Source organism: Anabrus simplex, chromosome 10, assembly GCF_040414725.1.
Source record: "Anabrus simplex isolate iqAnaSimp1 chromosome 10, ASM4041472v1, whole genome shotgun sequence".
NCBI classification, from domain to species: Eukaryota; Metazoa; Arthropoda; class Insecta; order Orthoptera; family Tettigoniidae; genus Anabrus; species Anabrus simplex.
In genome coordinates, this window is record NC_090274.1 from 15,007,110 (window position 1) to 15,024,969 (window position 17,860).

A 17,860-nucleotide genomic window follows, 5' to 3' on the forward strand; every position below is an offset into this window, starting at 1 on the left:
CAGTTAGCTTGGATTTTTAAAATTAGTTATTTAAGCTTGTATTTTGCAATAATTTACAGTATTCTTATATTATTTAAGGTTTAATTTGTTGTATTTTAGTACAGTATTGTTAAAACATCAAGTTCCTATTCAGCAGTTAAGTTCCTATTTCGCACCTGCATTGGTTTTTCTGTAAATATTTATTTAAGCTTGTATTTTGTTTTAATTTTCGGTACAGTACCTGCTGTTATATTTTTCTGGCGTAAAATTATGTTGTATTTTTTTATTATGGTAACTTGAAGCAGTATTCTTATATTATTTAGAGTTTGGTTTGTTGTATTTTTTCCAGTATTGTTAAAACATCAATTTCCTATTCAGCAGTTACCTTGTTTTTCTCAAAGTAGTTATTTAAGCTTGCATTTTGCATTTTCAGTGTTCTTATGTTATGTAGGGTTAAATTTGTTGTATTTTTATTATTGTTCAAACTTCAAGTTCAGAAGTTGCCTTAGCTTTTCTCTAGTCACCGTATTTCAGCTTATATCTTGCTTTCATTCACAGTACCTACTCTTATATTATGCAGGGTTAAATTTGTTGTTTTTCTTATTATGATATTGTTCAAACTTCAAGTTCCTATTTAGTAGTTGTCCGGGTTTTTCTGTAAATATTATTTAAGCTTGTATTTTGCATTTATTTACAGTACGGTACCTACTCTTATATTACTTAGGGTAAAATTATGTTGTAATTTATTTTTATGGTTAAAACTTCAAGTTCCTACTTAACAGTTAGCTTGATTTTCTCTAAACGGTTATTGAAACTTATGTCCGTCCGGTCCATGATCGTCCAGTCTGTAGGATGGTTAACCCGTTTGACACTCGGTGATGAAAAATGAAACCACTTTTCCCTTTGAGAAAATCATATGATCATACAGTTATGTCTCGTGGTCTGTACGGTTACTAAGTAACATTGTCTGACCATTCATCCATACCTTACATCACGCCTGCACAGTTACTATGGTCACACTTTCGTCACAAATTTCCGGATGACCCCCAGCCACAAGACATTTATGTCAAAAAATCATCACCATCAGAATGTTGGGTGGCAGGGTAGGAGAGGTGGTGGTATAAAATTTCCAATCACTAGATTGCGTGCCCAAAGCCTGGATTCAATTCCAAAACTCCCCGCAGTGCTCGTATGGAGTGACGGCATATGACGCTGTTGATGGTGATTCGTCTGTCGGATGAGGACGTAAAGCACGGAACAGACATCTTGGTGCTATTCGGCAGGAGTAGGCTATTTGCCGGTAACGGATTTCTCTCTCTCCCTTCCTACTATCATATCATACGTTATTCATTTCATCTCATTAACTTCTCTGTCCGGCTAAATGGTTAGCGTGTTCGCCTTTGGTCACAGGGGTCCCGGGTTAGATTCCCGGCAGGGTGGGGAATTTTAATCAAAATGATTAATTCCACTGGAACGGTGGCTGGGTGTATGTGTCGTCTTCATCATCATTTCATTCTCAACACGACGCGCAGGTCGACTACGGGCATCAATTCAAAATACGTCCTCCTGGCAACCCGCCACTATCACTTCATCAAGTCCTCTGATGAGTTTGACGCCAGGAAGGACATCCGATCGTAAAAAAATTGCTACTAAGCTTCATCTCACTACATACCCCACCCTACCGGGTGAGTTAGCCGTAATTCGTTATTTCAACTGGCACGGGGGCTGGGTGTATGTGTCGTCTTCATCATCATTTCATTCTCATAACGACGCGCAGGTCGCCCACGGGAGTCAATTCAAAAGACCTGATCCTGGCATCCCTACACTAAAAGCCATACGCCATATCATTTCATTAAGTCCTCTGATGAGTTTGACGTCGGGAAGGACATCCGGTTGTAAAATTTCCTACGAAGCTTCAGCTCTCTTCATACTTGACTCTACCGGGCGAGCTGGCCATATGGTTAGGGGCGCGCAGCTGTGAGCTTGCAACATCCGGAAGTTAGTGGGTTCGAACCCCACTGTCGGCAGCCTTGAAGATGGTTTTCCGTGGTTTCCCATCTTCACACCAGACAAATGCTGGGGCTGTACCTTAATTAAAGTTACAGCCGCTTCCTTCCCACTCCTAGCCCTTTCCTATCCCATCGTCGCCGTAACACCTATCTGTGTCAGTGCGACGTAAAGCAAAATTGTAAAAGAACATACCCGGCTCCGCAGAGAAACGGGCCAGTGGTTGAACAAAGAGTACAGTTATTTAAGCTTGCATTTCGCATTCATTTGTATTATTCTTATAGGTCTATTATGTGGTTTTCAATTTGTTGTATTTTTGTTACTATATTATTAAAAATTTAAGTTCCTATTTAGCAGTTGCCTTGGTTTTTCTCTAAATATGTACGGAGCAAGTGGCCTCGTGGCATGGTCCACGTAGCTATCAGCTTGTATTCGGGAGATAGTGGATTCGAACCCCACTGTCGGCAGCCTTGAAGATGGTTTTCCGTGGTTTCCCATTTTCACACCAGACAAATGCTGGGGCTGTACCTTAATTAAAGTCACAGCCGCTTCCTTCCCACTCCTACCTCTCCCCTCTCCCATCGTCGCCATAAGACCTATGTGTGTCGGTGCGACCTAAAGCAAAATTGTATTGTTTCTCTGAATATTTACTTAAGCTATTATTTTGTATTCATTTGCCTCTTATATTATTTAGGGTAATATTCTGTTGTATTTTTAATTATTGTAATTACCGTATTGTTAAAACACAAAGTTCCTATTCAGCACTTGCCTCAGCTTTTCTCTAAATAATTGTTTATATGTGCCTTTTACATTCATTTTACAGTACAGTTCTCTGTTATTAAGTAGGATTCCTTTTTTGGTAGTTCCGTTCTTTTTCAAAATGATCGACTTAATATATTTCTCTATGGATGTCGGTTGTACAATGGAGACAGAGAAAATAGTACGTAAGAGGAAATTACGAAGCTTAACTTACCCTACTTTCGCCTATCTTGCAGACGTTACAGACAGGAAGATATATTTCCATGAAAATTGTGACTAGTAAATAACTTAACAAGGATCTTTTACCAGTACGCGATTGGAGCTTGTTACGATTACAGGAAATACTCAGTTACTGAAATAACAGGGGCTCGGCAATACTCGTGTGTACTCGGTTAACGAGGCCAGTGCGCGGACGAAGTCGTTACCAGTAACTGCCTCCCGTAACTAGTATTTTTACTAACTAGTATTATAATATCCAGTTACTGAAATAACAGCGGCTCGGCAATACTCGTGTGTACTCGGTTACCTAGGTCACCGCGCGGTCCTGCACGCTACCGGTAACTGCCTCAAATAATCTGTACTGACTGGTAAACGTGTTCCTGTAGTTACGGGAATTATGAAGTGGGGCGAGCCGTGCGGCCGTACTCGCTACCAGTTTCCATCACAGTAATCAGAATTTATGCATGTTATTTCAGCTTGTAATTAACAGTATTCTTAAATGATGGTGGCTTAAGTTTTTGTTGTGTTCCTTGTTCATGCTTCTGTTAAACACTTGTCGTGGCTTTTCTATGAAGTTATATAATCATGTATTTTACATTCGTTTACAGTATCCTTTTGTTATTTGGAGGTAATTTTTCGTCATTCTTAATCTGATCGACTTCATGTATTTTTCCGTGGGTGAAGTAGAGTGGTATTTACATAAAAGGGGATTATGACTTACGCTTGGTTGGTACACATACCATACTTCCCTGATGCTTCTTGCTTCGAAGGGCATTTGGCCTACTAAGCGACCGCTCCTCACCCCACATGTCTGCAGATTGAGGTGACACATGGTCAGCGTAACGAATCCTCCGGGTCGTTATTCTCTGCTTACTTGAACGAGGCCGTCATCACCGTCAGATAGCTTCTCAAGTGTATAAACACGTAGACCTCTCGAAGCAGCCCTCAGATGCAGCTGAAAATCCCTGACCAGGCCGGCACGCTACCCCGAGACTGGCACCATATTTCCTTTGTGCAGCGAATATTAGGTACCCCTCTTGTACTAGAGGTAATAATAATAATAATAATAACAACAATAGTTTTATTGACGTTACGCCCCACTAACTACTTTTACGGTTTTCGGAGAAGACGAGGCGTCGGAATTTAGTCTCGCAGGAGTTCTTTTACGTGCTAGTAAATCTACCGACACGAGGCTAACGTATTCAAATACCACCAGACTGAGTCAGGATCGAACCTGCTAAGTTGGGATCAGAAGGCCAGCGCCTCAACCGTCTCAGCCACTCATTTCGGCACTGGAGGTTATTTTTAACCGTTAACGTTAACGAGTATATTTGTGTAACCGCTCCAGTTATAACCGTTAATCAAAAATAACGGCTAAGCCCATCCCTAATGCACCGTTGTGTGAACACTACGTTTAGGATGCAGTTGTGTAAATGTGTGTTACAAACAGCAAACTCTCTTGTTTTGTGCCAAAGAAACTGCAACCTTCCATTCATATTGCTATTAACTGCTTATGTTTTATGTATTTTAATTCAGTAATTCATGTTTTATTAGAACACATAGCTAAATACATCCAAATTAATACTATGGCATTTTCTAACCCATATATCTAGTAGTGGTCCGTGGGACCTCACATCAGTAAATACATACAAAATTTCAACGTCCGCAGCTAAGGGTTAAGTTTTTTTTCACCTGTATTCATCTTATCTTAAGAACAAGTTGGGAAATACCAACAACCTCGTCAGAGGAAATGTATGCAGAAAAACTGGGATTGAAGAGAGAGCTTGTTTATGTGGAGATTGCCATATTCCTTTAGTGTTTTCGTGTTTATCCTCGTCTCCTCCTCCCCCTCTCCCCCCCCCCCCCCCCCACTGACCTGTCAGTGTGATCATACACAGTATGTGCTGACTTTGTACATGAACAATTGTCGGTCATTAGTTTCAGTACACCCCTCACGTGTGGTAGAGACTATAGGCTCACAATTACTAGAACCTAAACAATTTGGTCTCTCTCATCTCAACTACAGCTGTTTACATAAATCCTGATGTGACAAACGTAGAGAACAAGCAGCTGCAGTTATCCAAAAAATGCTTCCTGTCACAACGTATTACATTCGGAAATACAACTCTTAACATATGCTAATTATCAGCTGGTGGGTTGGCACGCTTTCTACAGCACGGCTTTATTCGGAAGAGGTGGCTTTTGCTACACATACAGCAAATGGGAATAACATACACCATCCCCAGAAACCTTTTGCGAATAGATTCTCACTGTTTGGACTCTATAGTCGGGAACAAAACTATTCTTTTAAGTCTCAAAAAGACGGGATCTCGATTGCTCTCAATGGTAGTGAAAACGACGTTATTTGTAAAAACGACACGCTGGCAGCAGGGAAGTTGGTGACAAAACATGATGATAATTCAAATGAAAGCAGTGATCAGGTTTGATGCAAATGTAATGAACTAGTGTAACTTGGAAACAATTCTCTAACACATGGGTAAATAATGAAAATATCGAGCTGCTTTTTTTTATCATCATCATTATTATTATTATTATTACGAGGTGTGGCTATGCAGTTGTTTACATGTATTAGTATTATTATTATTATTTACGTAGTTATGTACGGACTTTATTTGGAATAAATCGTGGTCGTATAATTTATTATTTGTCTTGTGTAACAAAACATGGATGTTATGTCATGACACGTCTGCTGTATGTATATTAATATGATTTTATTTAATGTAAAGAACACGTAATTAATAGTATATCATTTATTATTACCTGTAAATACGATGTATAAATCCAATGCAATGCTCTGCAACACAGGGTAAGATTCCAGAACAACGCAACGTTTTCACTAGAGGTTTATCGAATGTTGGATCCATTCGTACATAGGTTATAGAAAACATGTTGTGTCATACATTTCTAGAAGCCTGGCCAGGCAATGTACATAAAGAGGCAGTCTTGGGAATCGGAGTTGAATTGTTAGTGAGAGCTGCTAGTGAAAGTCGTTAGTCAAGTGTGTGAACTATTTTGTTGTGTTGGTAATTGGCTGACATGATAATGTGGGAGTCTTCTTCTTATTCTTCTTCGTAGCAGTCAAGTGTTCAAAATGGCGGTTCATTAATGTGTGTGTATATAATTTGTAAATACAAAACAGTGTACAAAATTGACAGCATCTCCTATGTGCGTCTTTGTAAGTACAACAGGTTTACTGTGCGGTAGGCCTACTGCTCAACTGAGAACAGACATACGAATGTCCATGAAGTTCTTTTGTATTAATATTGGATAATACAGTACCCACATCCCTCTTCTCTACGGGGTCGGGTATGAAGTGAGACGAATCTTCGTAGCGAGTTTACATGACGGGACGCCCTTCCTCATCAACCCCATCAGAGGAGTTAATGAGATGAAACTAATGACGTGGTATGACAGTAATAAAACTGACTATATTTATTTTATATAAGTCGAAAACAAAAGTAATGGAGTGCAGTCGAACGAAGGCAGGTGATGTAGGAAATATTAGATTAGGAAACGAAGTCTTAAAGGAAGTAGATGAATATTGTTACTTGGGTAGTAAAATAACTAACGATGGCAGAAGTAAGGAGGACAAAATGCAGACTAGCACAAGCAAGGAAGAGCTTTCTTAAGAAAAGAAGTTTGCTCACTTCAAACATTGATATCGGAATTAGAAAGATGTTTTTGAAGACTTTCGTGTGGAGCGTGGCATTGTATGGAAGTGCTACATGGACGATAACTAGCTCAGAAAGAAAGAGAATAGAAGCTTTTGAAATGTGGTGTTACAGAAGAATGCTGAAGGTGAGATGGATAGATCGAATCACGAATGAAGAGATACTGAATCGAATTCGTGAGAGGAGATCGATTTGGCTAAATTTGACGAGAAGAAGAGATAGAATGATAGGACACATCTTAAGACACCCAGGACTTGTTCAGTTGGTTCTTGAAGGAAGTGTAAGTGGTAAGAACGGTAGGGGTAGACCAAGGTATGAATATGACAAGCAGATTAGAGCAGATGTAGGATGCAATAGCTACATAGAAATGGAAAGGTTAGCACAGGATAGGGTGGCATGGAGAGCTGCATCAAAGCAGTCTATGGACTGATGATTCAACAACACAACATGAAGGCCTAAAAGTCATGTGTTCACCATTTCTTCTTCTTTCGTTTTGGCAGACTATGGACCACGTTAATTCAACTTCTTCTATTTCTGGGCTTTAATCCCCATCCAGTTCTCCTTCGTCCTTTCACTCTGCAATCTCCTCCTTTCTTCTGTCCTTGGCGCTTCGGTATGGGATCTAACTTTTTCTTGAAACCTCTTAGCGGCTTTGATCCTCGACTTGTAAGCATCCCTGTTGCTGATTTCCGTTCCTTGTATTCCCATTTCTTCCAGGCCCTTCTTCACCAGCGCACTGTAGTTTTCCTGATCTCAAAAAAATCTTATCATCTGATTGGTCAGCCTTCCCGGCTTCATTATGTAGATATGTCCGAAGAACATGGCTCTCCCCTTCCGGATGGTATCCGAGATCTTCTCCATCTTGAGGTATCATTCTTGGTTTTCCTTCTTTCTGTATCATCCATCTTCTGTTCTTTGGGGTCCCAAGTGTCTTCCTCTCCACTAGTACCAACTTCTTGACCAATACTATTTTTATCAGGTTCAAACTATCAGCTGCATATAAAGCCTCCGGGCGGATCACTGTCTGGTAGTGTCCGACTTTTGCATTGATCGAGATATTCTCCATTTATTTATTTATTTACATAGTTTAAGCCCACATTGGAGCACTTAAATCAAATCCAAATACATTTACGTTAACAAAGAATTAACTGAAGATTTAGCTTGCATCATCTTCTTCCTTTCCCAAAACCTCTTCATTCTGGCTGACCTGGCTGCCCTTTCTTCATCAGATATGACATATTGTTTGTGTTGTACAGTTTTTAATGACAATCTTATTTGTTTGTTCTTGAGAATCCTTTTTTCTTCTCAATTTTCAATTTGCTTCATTGTAATATTCAGCTCTTGTAAATCATTCTGAACTTCTTTAAACCAATTATTTTTTGTTTTACTTTTCCAAAAGTAATTAAATAGTTGTTTTATTATCCTATTATCATTTAATCTAGAAAGGTGACAGAAAAAGGCAATTCTTCTTTTTCTCATCGTATCTATTATAGATTCACTTTCCCTATAAACCACTGCATTAGGCAATAATCTCCATTGTCCATCCACCTGATGTTTTTTATTAATGATTGTTCTGAGTATCCTTCTGTCAACCTTTTGCAGTGTATCAGTTGTTACTTTGGTGTTCAATTTAGTGTTTCACAAGCATAAGTCGCTTCAGGTTTAATGACGGAACAGTAATGTTGAAGTTTAGCATTTATTGAAAGAGATTTCTTCTTGTACGTTGGCCATGTAATTCGTAGTGCTTTTTTAACTTAAATGTTCTGCTTTCTATTGATGATTTGTCATTGGTGTTCCAAGTTATAATTTCACCAAGATATTTAAACTTATTCACAATTTTAATTTGTTTAGTATTGGCTAAGGTAATGGTTGGTGCTGTAACAGGGAAGGTTGGCATTATTTCTGTTTTATTTTCATATGAAATTTGCAATCCAACTTTTCTTGCTATGTTATCAAGTTCTTCTATTTGCAATTTAGCTTCTTCCATATCATTAGCAAGTAGTGCAAGATCATCAGCGCCGGGCTGAGTGGCTCAGACGGTTAAGGCGCTGGCCTTCTAACCCCAACTTGGCAGGTTCGATCCTGGCTCAGTCCGGTGGTATTTGAAGGTGCTCAAATACGACAGCCCCGTGTCGGTAGATTTACTGGCACGTAAAAGAACTCCTGCGGGACTAAATTCCGGCACCTCGGCGTCTCCGAAGACCTCCAAAAGTAGTTAGTGGGACGTAAAACAAATAACATTATTATTATTAAGATCATCAGCGAATGCTAAACAATTAAGTCTTATTTTTCTGCCAATCTTGATGTTAGGTTGACACATCTTATTCCATTCCCGCATGATTTTTTCCAACACACAATTAAACAATAATGGTGAGAGTCCATCTCCCTGCCGAAGTCCAGTATTAATGTCAAATGGCTTTGAGAGTTCATTTCTAAATCTAACTTTAGATTTAGTGTTCTTAAGGGTAATTCCAATAAGGAGAATAAGTTTTGGATGTAAACCAAATTCTTTTAGGATATTCAATAATGACTCACGATGGATACTATCATACGCCTTTTTAAAATCAACAATTGTGATAACTAACTTTTTGTTTCTAACCCTATGATTCTTCATAATCCACTTTAAACTGATAATTTGATCTGGACAACTTCTCCCTAGACGAAAGCCTCCTTGGTATTCTCCAAGTTTTAAATTTATAAATACTGCCTCCCAACGAATATAGCTAGTAAAACTCAGAACACATTCATAAGTCTCTTAAAATACAGTGTAGAATATTTACATGAAAATTTATAGATCTTTATAGCCTAGAAGTTGTGTGTCCACTGCACAAAATTTGAGGTTATCGGATAATGGACAACTCCTTACTTTTTGGCCGTTAAATTGGAGGGAAGAAAGGGGGGAGTCTAATATGCGAATAAATACGGTATTTGTCTCTTTTAACAGTAATTACAGGGAAGTTACAGTAAAGATTATATTGAAATAATCGACAGGTTTGGAAATTCATAGTGGCTAATGTTTTGATCCTAGCATTTCAAGATATGTCACTGGGCTAAAAATTCTAGAGAAGATCATAGATTGAGAACCATAGTTAGAGGAGGAGAAATATGGATTCAGAAGTAACAGATCAACAATGGATCTAATTTTTAGCACCCGCATGCTGATGGAAAAGTATTGGGAGAAAGGCAAGAAGTTGGTCATTGTATTCCTGGATATAAGAAAGACCTATGATAGTGTTATAAGAGATAAGATCTGGGAGTAACCACGGAAAAGAAATGTTCCTGAAGGACTGGCAAGGAAAATTCAGATGTTGTACAAAGACTGTACTAGCTGTGTACAAATTGGGGAAGGTCGATCATCATGGTTTGAGACCACGGGTGGAGTTCAGCAAGGAAGCGCACTGTCCCCACTACTGTTCATCAATGTTATGGACAATATAATGAAGAACATCAAGGAGAAGTTAGGTGAACTGAATGCAGTGGCCTTTGCTGATGATATCATGATTTGGGGTGAATGTATGGAAATCCCAGTTCCAGGAATATAACCTCAATATCAGCAAGACCAAGACAGTGGTGATGGCAGTCAACAGAGAAGGGCATCCAGCAAGTGTAAAACTAGGAGACCACCAGCTAGAGCGTGTGGATAGTTTTCCTTACCTTGGAACTGTAATCTCCAGTGATAATTTGGTCAGAAAGGAAATTACAAACAGATTGCAAAAGGGATCAGAATTCTACCAACAAGTAAGAACACTTTTTTGGGATGACATGATTCCAAAACCAGCCAAACTGATGATGTATAACAGCTATTTCATACCAATATTGACCTATGGTATTGAAGCGTGCACCCTCACAAAAAGAGATTCATCAAGACTGCAAGCATCAGAGATTAAAATTTCTTAGATCTACCATCCAGAAGACCAAGATGGACAAGTTAAGAAATGAGGAGGTGAGGAAAGGAGCCGGAATAAAGACATCCCTAATAGACCAAATTGGCACATCCAGACTACGGTGGTACGGGCATGTGATGAGGATGGAGCCTACGAGAACAGCCAGAATACATTTGGGAAGACAGGTGGAAGGGAAAAGACCTGTAGGAAGACCTAAAACTTGATGGATGGACATGATCAAGGTTGACCTAGTTGCCAGAGGATGGACAGTGGATGATGTTCTCCATGACAAGTGGTATATGGACAGGAAGAAGTGGAAGAGGCTCATTAACAGTACCCGGGAAACTGGAACAGTACAATGATGATGATGATGATGATAATGTCTGGACACTCTCTCTCTCTCTTCCTTGACTCCATATTGTTTGCCAGCAAGCTCAAAGTACACTTCAACTTTATTTTACTTCTTCACAAAAGCTTTAGGGAGACATCTGATGGGGTACTCCATGCTCTAATCTACAGAACTAGCCACTAGAGGTCAGGCAAAGGCTGATATTACGAATGTATCATGATAAAACTTTGACATCCGATGGATCGGATTCACTTGACAATTTTTTGAGAACCTGTGATCCAATAGACCGGATCTTGGCACTAAGGAGGTTAAGGAGGTTTAACGGTGGTTGGACAGACGAAGATAGAAAGGTGCCATAAACATCCAAACCAAGCAGGTGCAGGATGATGGAAATGGATCGTGATGATGATGATGTATGTTTACAGTGGCTCAGAAAGTTGATAACACAAACCTATGATCTCCTCGAGGAACCTTTCGAACAAAGGATCCTGCTCCGTCTGCTCCACGATGGTCTTTATCGCCTGGTTCAGCTCGTGCAACATGCCATCGCATTCTACCAAAGGTTCGGAAGCTTGCAGCCCCAACACCTGCGCCTCGGTCCCGCTCTCGTTGGGGATGCGGATCACTCGGTTGATGTTCTCGGCAATCTTCTCGTGCAGCTCTTTGTTGTCCAGCAGGGCCCTGTGCAACTGAGTTACAACACATCGGTACAGCAGCTACTTCGCACTGAGTGCACACAATTTAAGACAGGTGAGGCATTTCTAAAAGACATAATGAATTAGAATTGGTGAGTAAGGTTCCAGCCTAGACACTACAGAACTCAATTATCCACACAATCTTCATTTTTAAAAGTTTAGATTTACTCGACATAGAAGTTAACTCAAATTTAAACATGCAACTTTTTTTAGAAATTCAGTGAAGCTAGGCTCGCATAGTATAGCCATGTTAGGAGAAGAGACCAAGATTATGTGGTGAATAAGATGACTGAAATGCTTCCACCAGGGAGAAGGAGTGGAAGCAACCCAGAAAAGAAACATACGTACAGCGAAACCTCATTAGTGTGTCCCTCATTAACATATTTTCCCGCTAAGCACGTCGTAAATTTGAAGTCCTGATTTTCATTGTATTACATCTATATAATAATATATCACATATCGCATCACAAATTTTCGCTATTACTTCTTAGTACAATCACGTTTTTCCTAGCCCTGAAAATGTTATTTTCCATCCTGTGTGAAAGGAACATGATTTCCAACTTGGGTAAGAGCCGTCGCCACAGCTGTGTGATGATGGGAACAGGCCTTGAATTCCTGAACTTCACAGGATAAGTTGCGCCTTTCGGGAGCAATCCGTTATCCTCAGGAATGTTCAGTTTTGCTCAATCCTGGGACACGCTTGGTGAGAATCGTACACTTTGGAGCTACACTGTTTCTACATCAGTTACGGTGTTTGAAGAGGAATGACAACATGAAGAGGATAAACGACAAGCACGGAAGCTCTGTCAAGCTCAGCCCGGCCCTCCCCCAGCCATTCCATGTGATCTCTGTGGACGTATATTTCATACCAAGATTGGGCTTCTAACTCATATGAAACATATTCGCAAAGCATTGTGAGTGTGAAAATGTAAACTGCTGAAGAATATGTTTACTTGGATACAAGTTGCAGCCGACGCCTATGAGCAGTGAGATTGTTGAATAACACAATGAACCTGTTTGTGCCTGTATTTTTCATTCCATTCAGAAGTTAGAAATTTATTTTGTGCTGAGTGGTACAGTGAAGGGTAGCAAATATTTTAAGCCTATATCTGGATTAGGAACATAATCGTGTGAATCTGACTAGCGTGGTGCATAATTGTCTTGTGATAGCGACCAGAAAATAATAACCCCCGTGCAAATGTTTTCATATTTGTTCTCTCATGTTTTTCACAACTTTTAATACTTTTTTCTCATCTTTAGAAATGGTAGATATAGTTCTCACTGTACCCACGGATATATAACGTAAAATGTCGGGAAAAAATCGTTATCTAGTGTTTCCATATCCCTGTTAGGATAGTTTTTATTCATGTATTCAGTAGAACATTTTCTCGCTAACATGTTCTTTTTCCCTATCCCCTGCAGAAATGTCTTAATTAGGTTTAACTGCAATCAGTCCACCTTGGTCAATACAATAACGTTTAAGTAAAAACACATTACATGTACATATTTCAGCCCTATTCAGCCTCGAAAAAGAAATATAAAATTTACATATAGAATACTCTAAAAACACCACACTAAAAGTTCATGTGAAAGAATTAATCATGAAACGTTTTAACTTGTCGAAACGTAACAACAAACATAACCAAAAAATCATATAGAAGAATATGTACAAACATTTATTCTTGAAGTCTTGATGCTATCAATATACACTCATGTTCATAAAAACCAGAACACCTTGAAAGACTAGAGATAGGAAGTTCATATTCACACGGCATGTGCATTAGTACGTTCTGAAGATACGATTAGCATTTGAACCATGTCGGCCCTCACATTCAAGATCCGCATCAATATTTCGGCGCATCACCACCGACTGGTAAAATGTGCCTGCAGCTCTCGTCGCTATAAACCGAAGGTAATGGATCAGTGCAACTTGAGCAGATGTGCAGGATGCCTTGCAGACATATGCAAGAACAGTACCGTCAAATGAGTTTGAAAGAGGGTGCATTATTGGCATGAGAGAACGTGATGAATCCGTCCAGGAAATTGATGCTCGTGTGGGACGAAGTGTGTCGGCAGTGCTACGGGTGTGTACAGAATGGTTCACAGAAGGCCGTAGAACACGACATCGGCCTGGTCGCACCACCCAGACCACACCCCGAGAAGATCGACACCTCATCCGAACGGCATTGCAGGACAGATCTGCATCCTCCTTAGCTCTGGCGCAACAGTGGAACAGTGTAACACATCCTACACTATCAGGAGCGACAGTCTGTCGCCGTTTATTACGTTCTGGATTACCGGCGCATCATCCACTTTTCCGCCTACCTTTGACTAATGTGCATAAACATGCTAGACCGCAATGGTGTATGGAACGACGTCACTGGGGACAGGAATGGCAGCAGATAGTGTTTTCAGATGAATCCAGGTTCTGCTTGTTTGAAAATGATGGCCGCATTTTGGTTCGCCACAGACAAGGGGAGAGGCATCATATTGACTGCATTCGCACAAATTATACAATGCCAACTTAAGGCCTTATGGTGTGGGGTGCTATTGGGTACAACCACCAATCACAGTGGGTGCATGTCCAGGGCACTGTAACCAACTGCCAACCACCAAAGATACACTGTGGAATCATGTGAATGCAGCATGGATGGCTATACCCCGGGATGCCATTCACACCTTATACGCGTCGATGCCATCTCGCATGGAACAGGTTATCTGTACCCATGGGGGACCCAGTGCCTACCAGGCAACAGGACACATGCTGAACCTAGGTGAATGAAATGCTAATCGTTTCTGCAGAACATACTAATGAACATGTGCTGGAATATGAACTTCTTATCTCTAAGTGTTTCAAGGTGTTCTGTTTTTTATGAACATGAGTGTATAAGATAGCACCAAAATTACGATTTTTTATTTCTAAACTTTTCTACAGGATGTAGGGGATGAATATCTTCATCACCGACCCCACATAAGTGGGATTAATAATGCCGAAGAAGATAAATAACTTTTCAAAGAAATAGATTTAGAGTTGTGAGTCAAAAATTGTTTTGAGCGGTAGGACATGCTTCCGAATAAAAGCAAAGGAGACTAATGTGAGTAGCCTAATATATCGAATGAGAGCAAATGTGGCCTTCCTGAAGAATGAGGCCAAGTGGAGTGAAAATAACTTAGCACAGGGGTGTTTACACATCTGGAAATACACAACACTTAAAGGATTAATAACCTATAATGTTGATCTAAAGAATCGAAGAACTGCAGTGAAGAAGAGAAGAAGAGCTGCATTATGAATACTGTAATAAATGGCATTGACTGGCTAAGTGCATGTTCCCTCTATTTAAGATTATATTTTGAACATGACTTTGAATGCGTGGAAATTAAGTCTGTGGTTTTTTTAGAAATGAACACTGGAAACGGCATCAAAATGCATTCAATATCAAATAGAAATGTTGGAATACGTTGGCTTGTGTTGATTTGTTGACAAAAATTTAATTTTTTCAGAAAGAAGTGATTTTGATTGAAGAGAACCCGTCACCCATTATAAAATCGCTTAAAGTGGGCAAATACCCTGATTGGCAAGAAACGTTCTAGTTCAGAAAGTATAATTTTGGGTGCATCTCACCGTTATACTCACATGGCCTTGAATCCACCAATCACAGCTGCGGATCCTGCGCACTGCTGACCCATGATTGGCAGTCTCCAGGCCGTGCATTGTGTTCAAACCAGTGTAAAAGCAAGAAATGCCCAAAGTTATACCTTCTGAACTACAATACTGGTAAACCACTACAATAACGTGCGGTGCCAGAATAAGGTAATTCAGATAGCTTTGGATTTCACACAGCAAATAGAGGGCGAGAAAGCACCAAACACAACCGCTACTGTTAGTGGACCCGGCTGCACTCATTGTTTACGCGTGCAAGCTCTTTCTGTAATTATGCTTATTATAGCTGCTACTTAGTGGAGTGACATAAAACCAAGCGGAGGAAAATTAAGGATATCAATAATATTAACAAGTTTCATGGAAAATAGATTGTGTTTATTCAACGCAAACCAAATGACAGAGAAAACAAACTTTCAGAAACGACTGATATTGTCTCCCCCACAGCATGCGTTCTATCAACACCCTCAATCAGGACAAAATTACAAGAGACTATGGTTTAATGTAGCTTTCTTCTTCTTCGTATAATAAGGAACCTGGACTCAATTAACATCGGATGCAGTTGGAGACGGGATAGGAAAGCAGGTTAGCAGAGCACCACATTGAGAGATCCACTTCTAGAGCACAGGTGTACACCTGCATGAGTAGTTCGGAACCTGACGTAGAGGAACACTGATTGAGACAGGCTTTGACTTCAACTTACCGATTTTGCAACGTTTTCGCTCGTTTCGCTGTCCTCCGAATGAGATCTCCGTGACCGATTTGGAGACTGTCCTTTGAGAAGAGGAGTGGTGGGCTTCTTCTTGGCTGAGTGACTGGAAAACAACACGGTGCTATATCAGTGGCTTAGTACTACAAGGGCCAAGAAAGAAAATCTCCAATATCTCTGTTAATATTTGCTGTATTGAATAATTACACACAATTAAAGATGAGCAAAATATAATTGATTATCTTTTATACGAGGTAATAATAACGGAGATAACTGCAATTTTTATATCTTTCAAACTTCAAAGTATCTCCTGAAATATTAGCTCTATGTAAAAACATTACAAAATCTTATCTTTCATATCTGACAGAGTTTTACCTTATGAGCTATAATAACAGAGATATTCACTGACATGGAAATAAGTGTTCAGTCGTGATGGTAACAAACTGGTGAAGGTGGGGGTGGTGGTTGTCTTTATAACACGCAAAACCATGTGATCATTAGCACCTATTGCTCAAGAAGATATAAACTGGATTAAATGTATAAATCATATGCAAAATAAATACCAGACACTCTAAAAATAAAATAAAAGTTTTTAAAAATTAGTTTAAAACACTGCGTATGGTTAACACTTTGGCCTCCTTTCTTGATTATACAGTTCTTTTTATGCTGTGTCCTTACAATGGTAATGTTCAGTCATGATGTTATGTTTGCATTGATAATTGTGTAATTAAACTTAAGTTAAACTCTCTCCTATAAGCTGTCAACTTTTGCTTGATGTTATGGTGACATTAAAAGGTTTGACCTAGCCAGGGAAACTCCTCTTATTAATTATTATTGATGTGCTGTAATACAGATGCTGGATATTTGCCAGGGCAGCTTGAAGATTCAGAGATATTTATTATTGAGCAGTCTAGAAAAGAAAATAAATATTTAGAGCATTTTTTAACAGAAGTATGGTGAATACTACTATTGATTTAAAAAGACTGAATACTCACTTCCCTGCTGGTCCCTTTAGATCGTTAGTTGTCGTTCTTACCTCGTATTGCCAGCGACACTGTGTCAGCAGCTGTTCGGAGGAGAAGCGGGAGGAGCAATGCTGTGCTGATAGGGGAAACTTATAGGAAAGGAGGAAAGTTTCCCCCATCAGCACAGCATTGCTCCTCCCGCGCCACTGCCAAGCAACTGCCCAACATACTTAGCAGCCAGGAATACCAGGTAAAGGTGCGTCCACAGCAAGATGTTTTCGTTAACTTTGTTAACAAATTCACTGCCAAACCTGTATATATACGTTTTGGTGCAGTGTGTACTTCACCGATCTCACAAATGAACGCGATATAGTGTCATGCTTTGAGATTCCGTGGAAATGCTCAAGGAAGTTCTGTACGGCAGATATACTACTCCATTCCGCGTGTTTTGAAAGCAATCTGGTGTTATTTCAGCTTCAATGGAGTGTAACATCTTTCTCACTAACGTGTAGCCATCATGGTGTCTTGAAGTATACAGTCATCTCCTGTTGACGAAGAAATTGAATGTTTTCTCATAAATAGCGATTCTGGAGAATATCTATGTGGCAATACTGAACTAGAAGAAAGTGCAAGACAAAGTAGTAATGATGAATCTCATGCGGAATTTTCACCCCTTCCTCAGACGAATTATTTTTTCCCCAAATGTAAATGATTTTGATAATACAAGTTCTTGGATCAACAATTTTATATTATATTTCCCGTAATAGTATCACAGAGTGGAGTAGCCCCCCGTATTAACATGATACCGTACGGCTATGGAGAAAAGCTCTGCACTCAGCAGGCGAGTGGGTTCGAACCCTACCGACAGCTGTCCGGAGGTTTTCTTTTTTTTTTTTTTTTTTTTTTTTTTTTTTTTTTTTTTTTTTTTTTTTTTTTTCCAAGCA

General features: G+C 39.6%; 1 protein-coding gene across 1 annotated transcript in view; it reads right to left on the reverse strand.

The window, feature by feature from the left end:
* Positions 1-17,860, reverse strand: part of LOC136882252 (microtubule-associated protein futsch) — a 98,153-nt gene that overhangs the window by 64,060 nt on the left and 16,233 nt on the right. Inside the window, exons 6-7 of the mRNA XM_067154804.2 lie at positions 15,946-16,057; positions 11,341-11,578 (exon numbers count right to left, since the gene is read on the reverse strand). Coding sequence (XP_067010905.2) covers positions 11,341-11,578; positions 15,946-16,057 — 350 coding nt within the window. The remainder of the gene's footprint in view (positions 1-11,340; positions 11,579-15,945; positions 16,058-17,860) is intronic.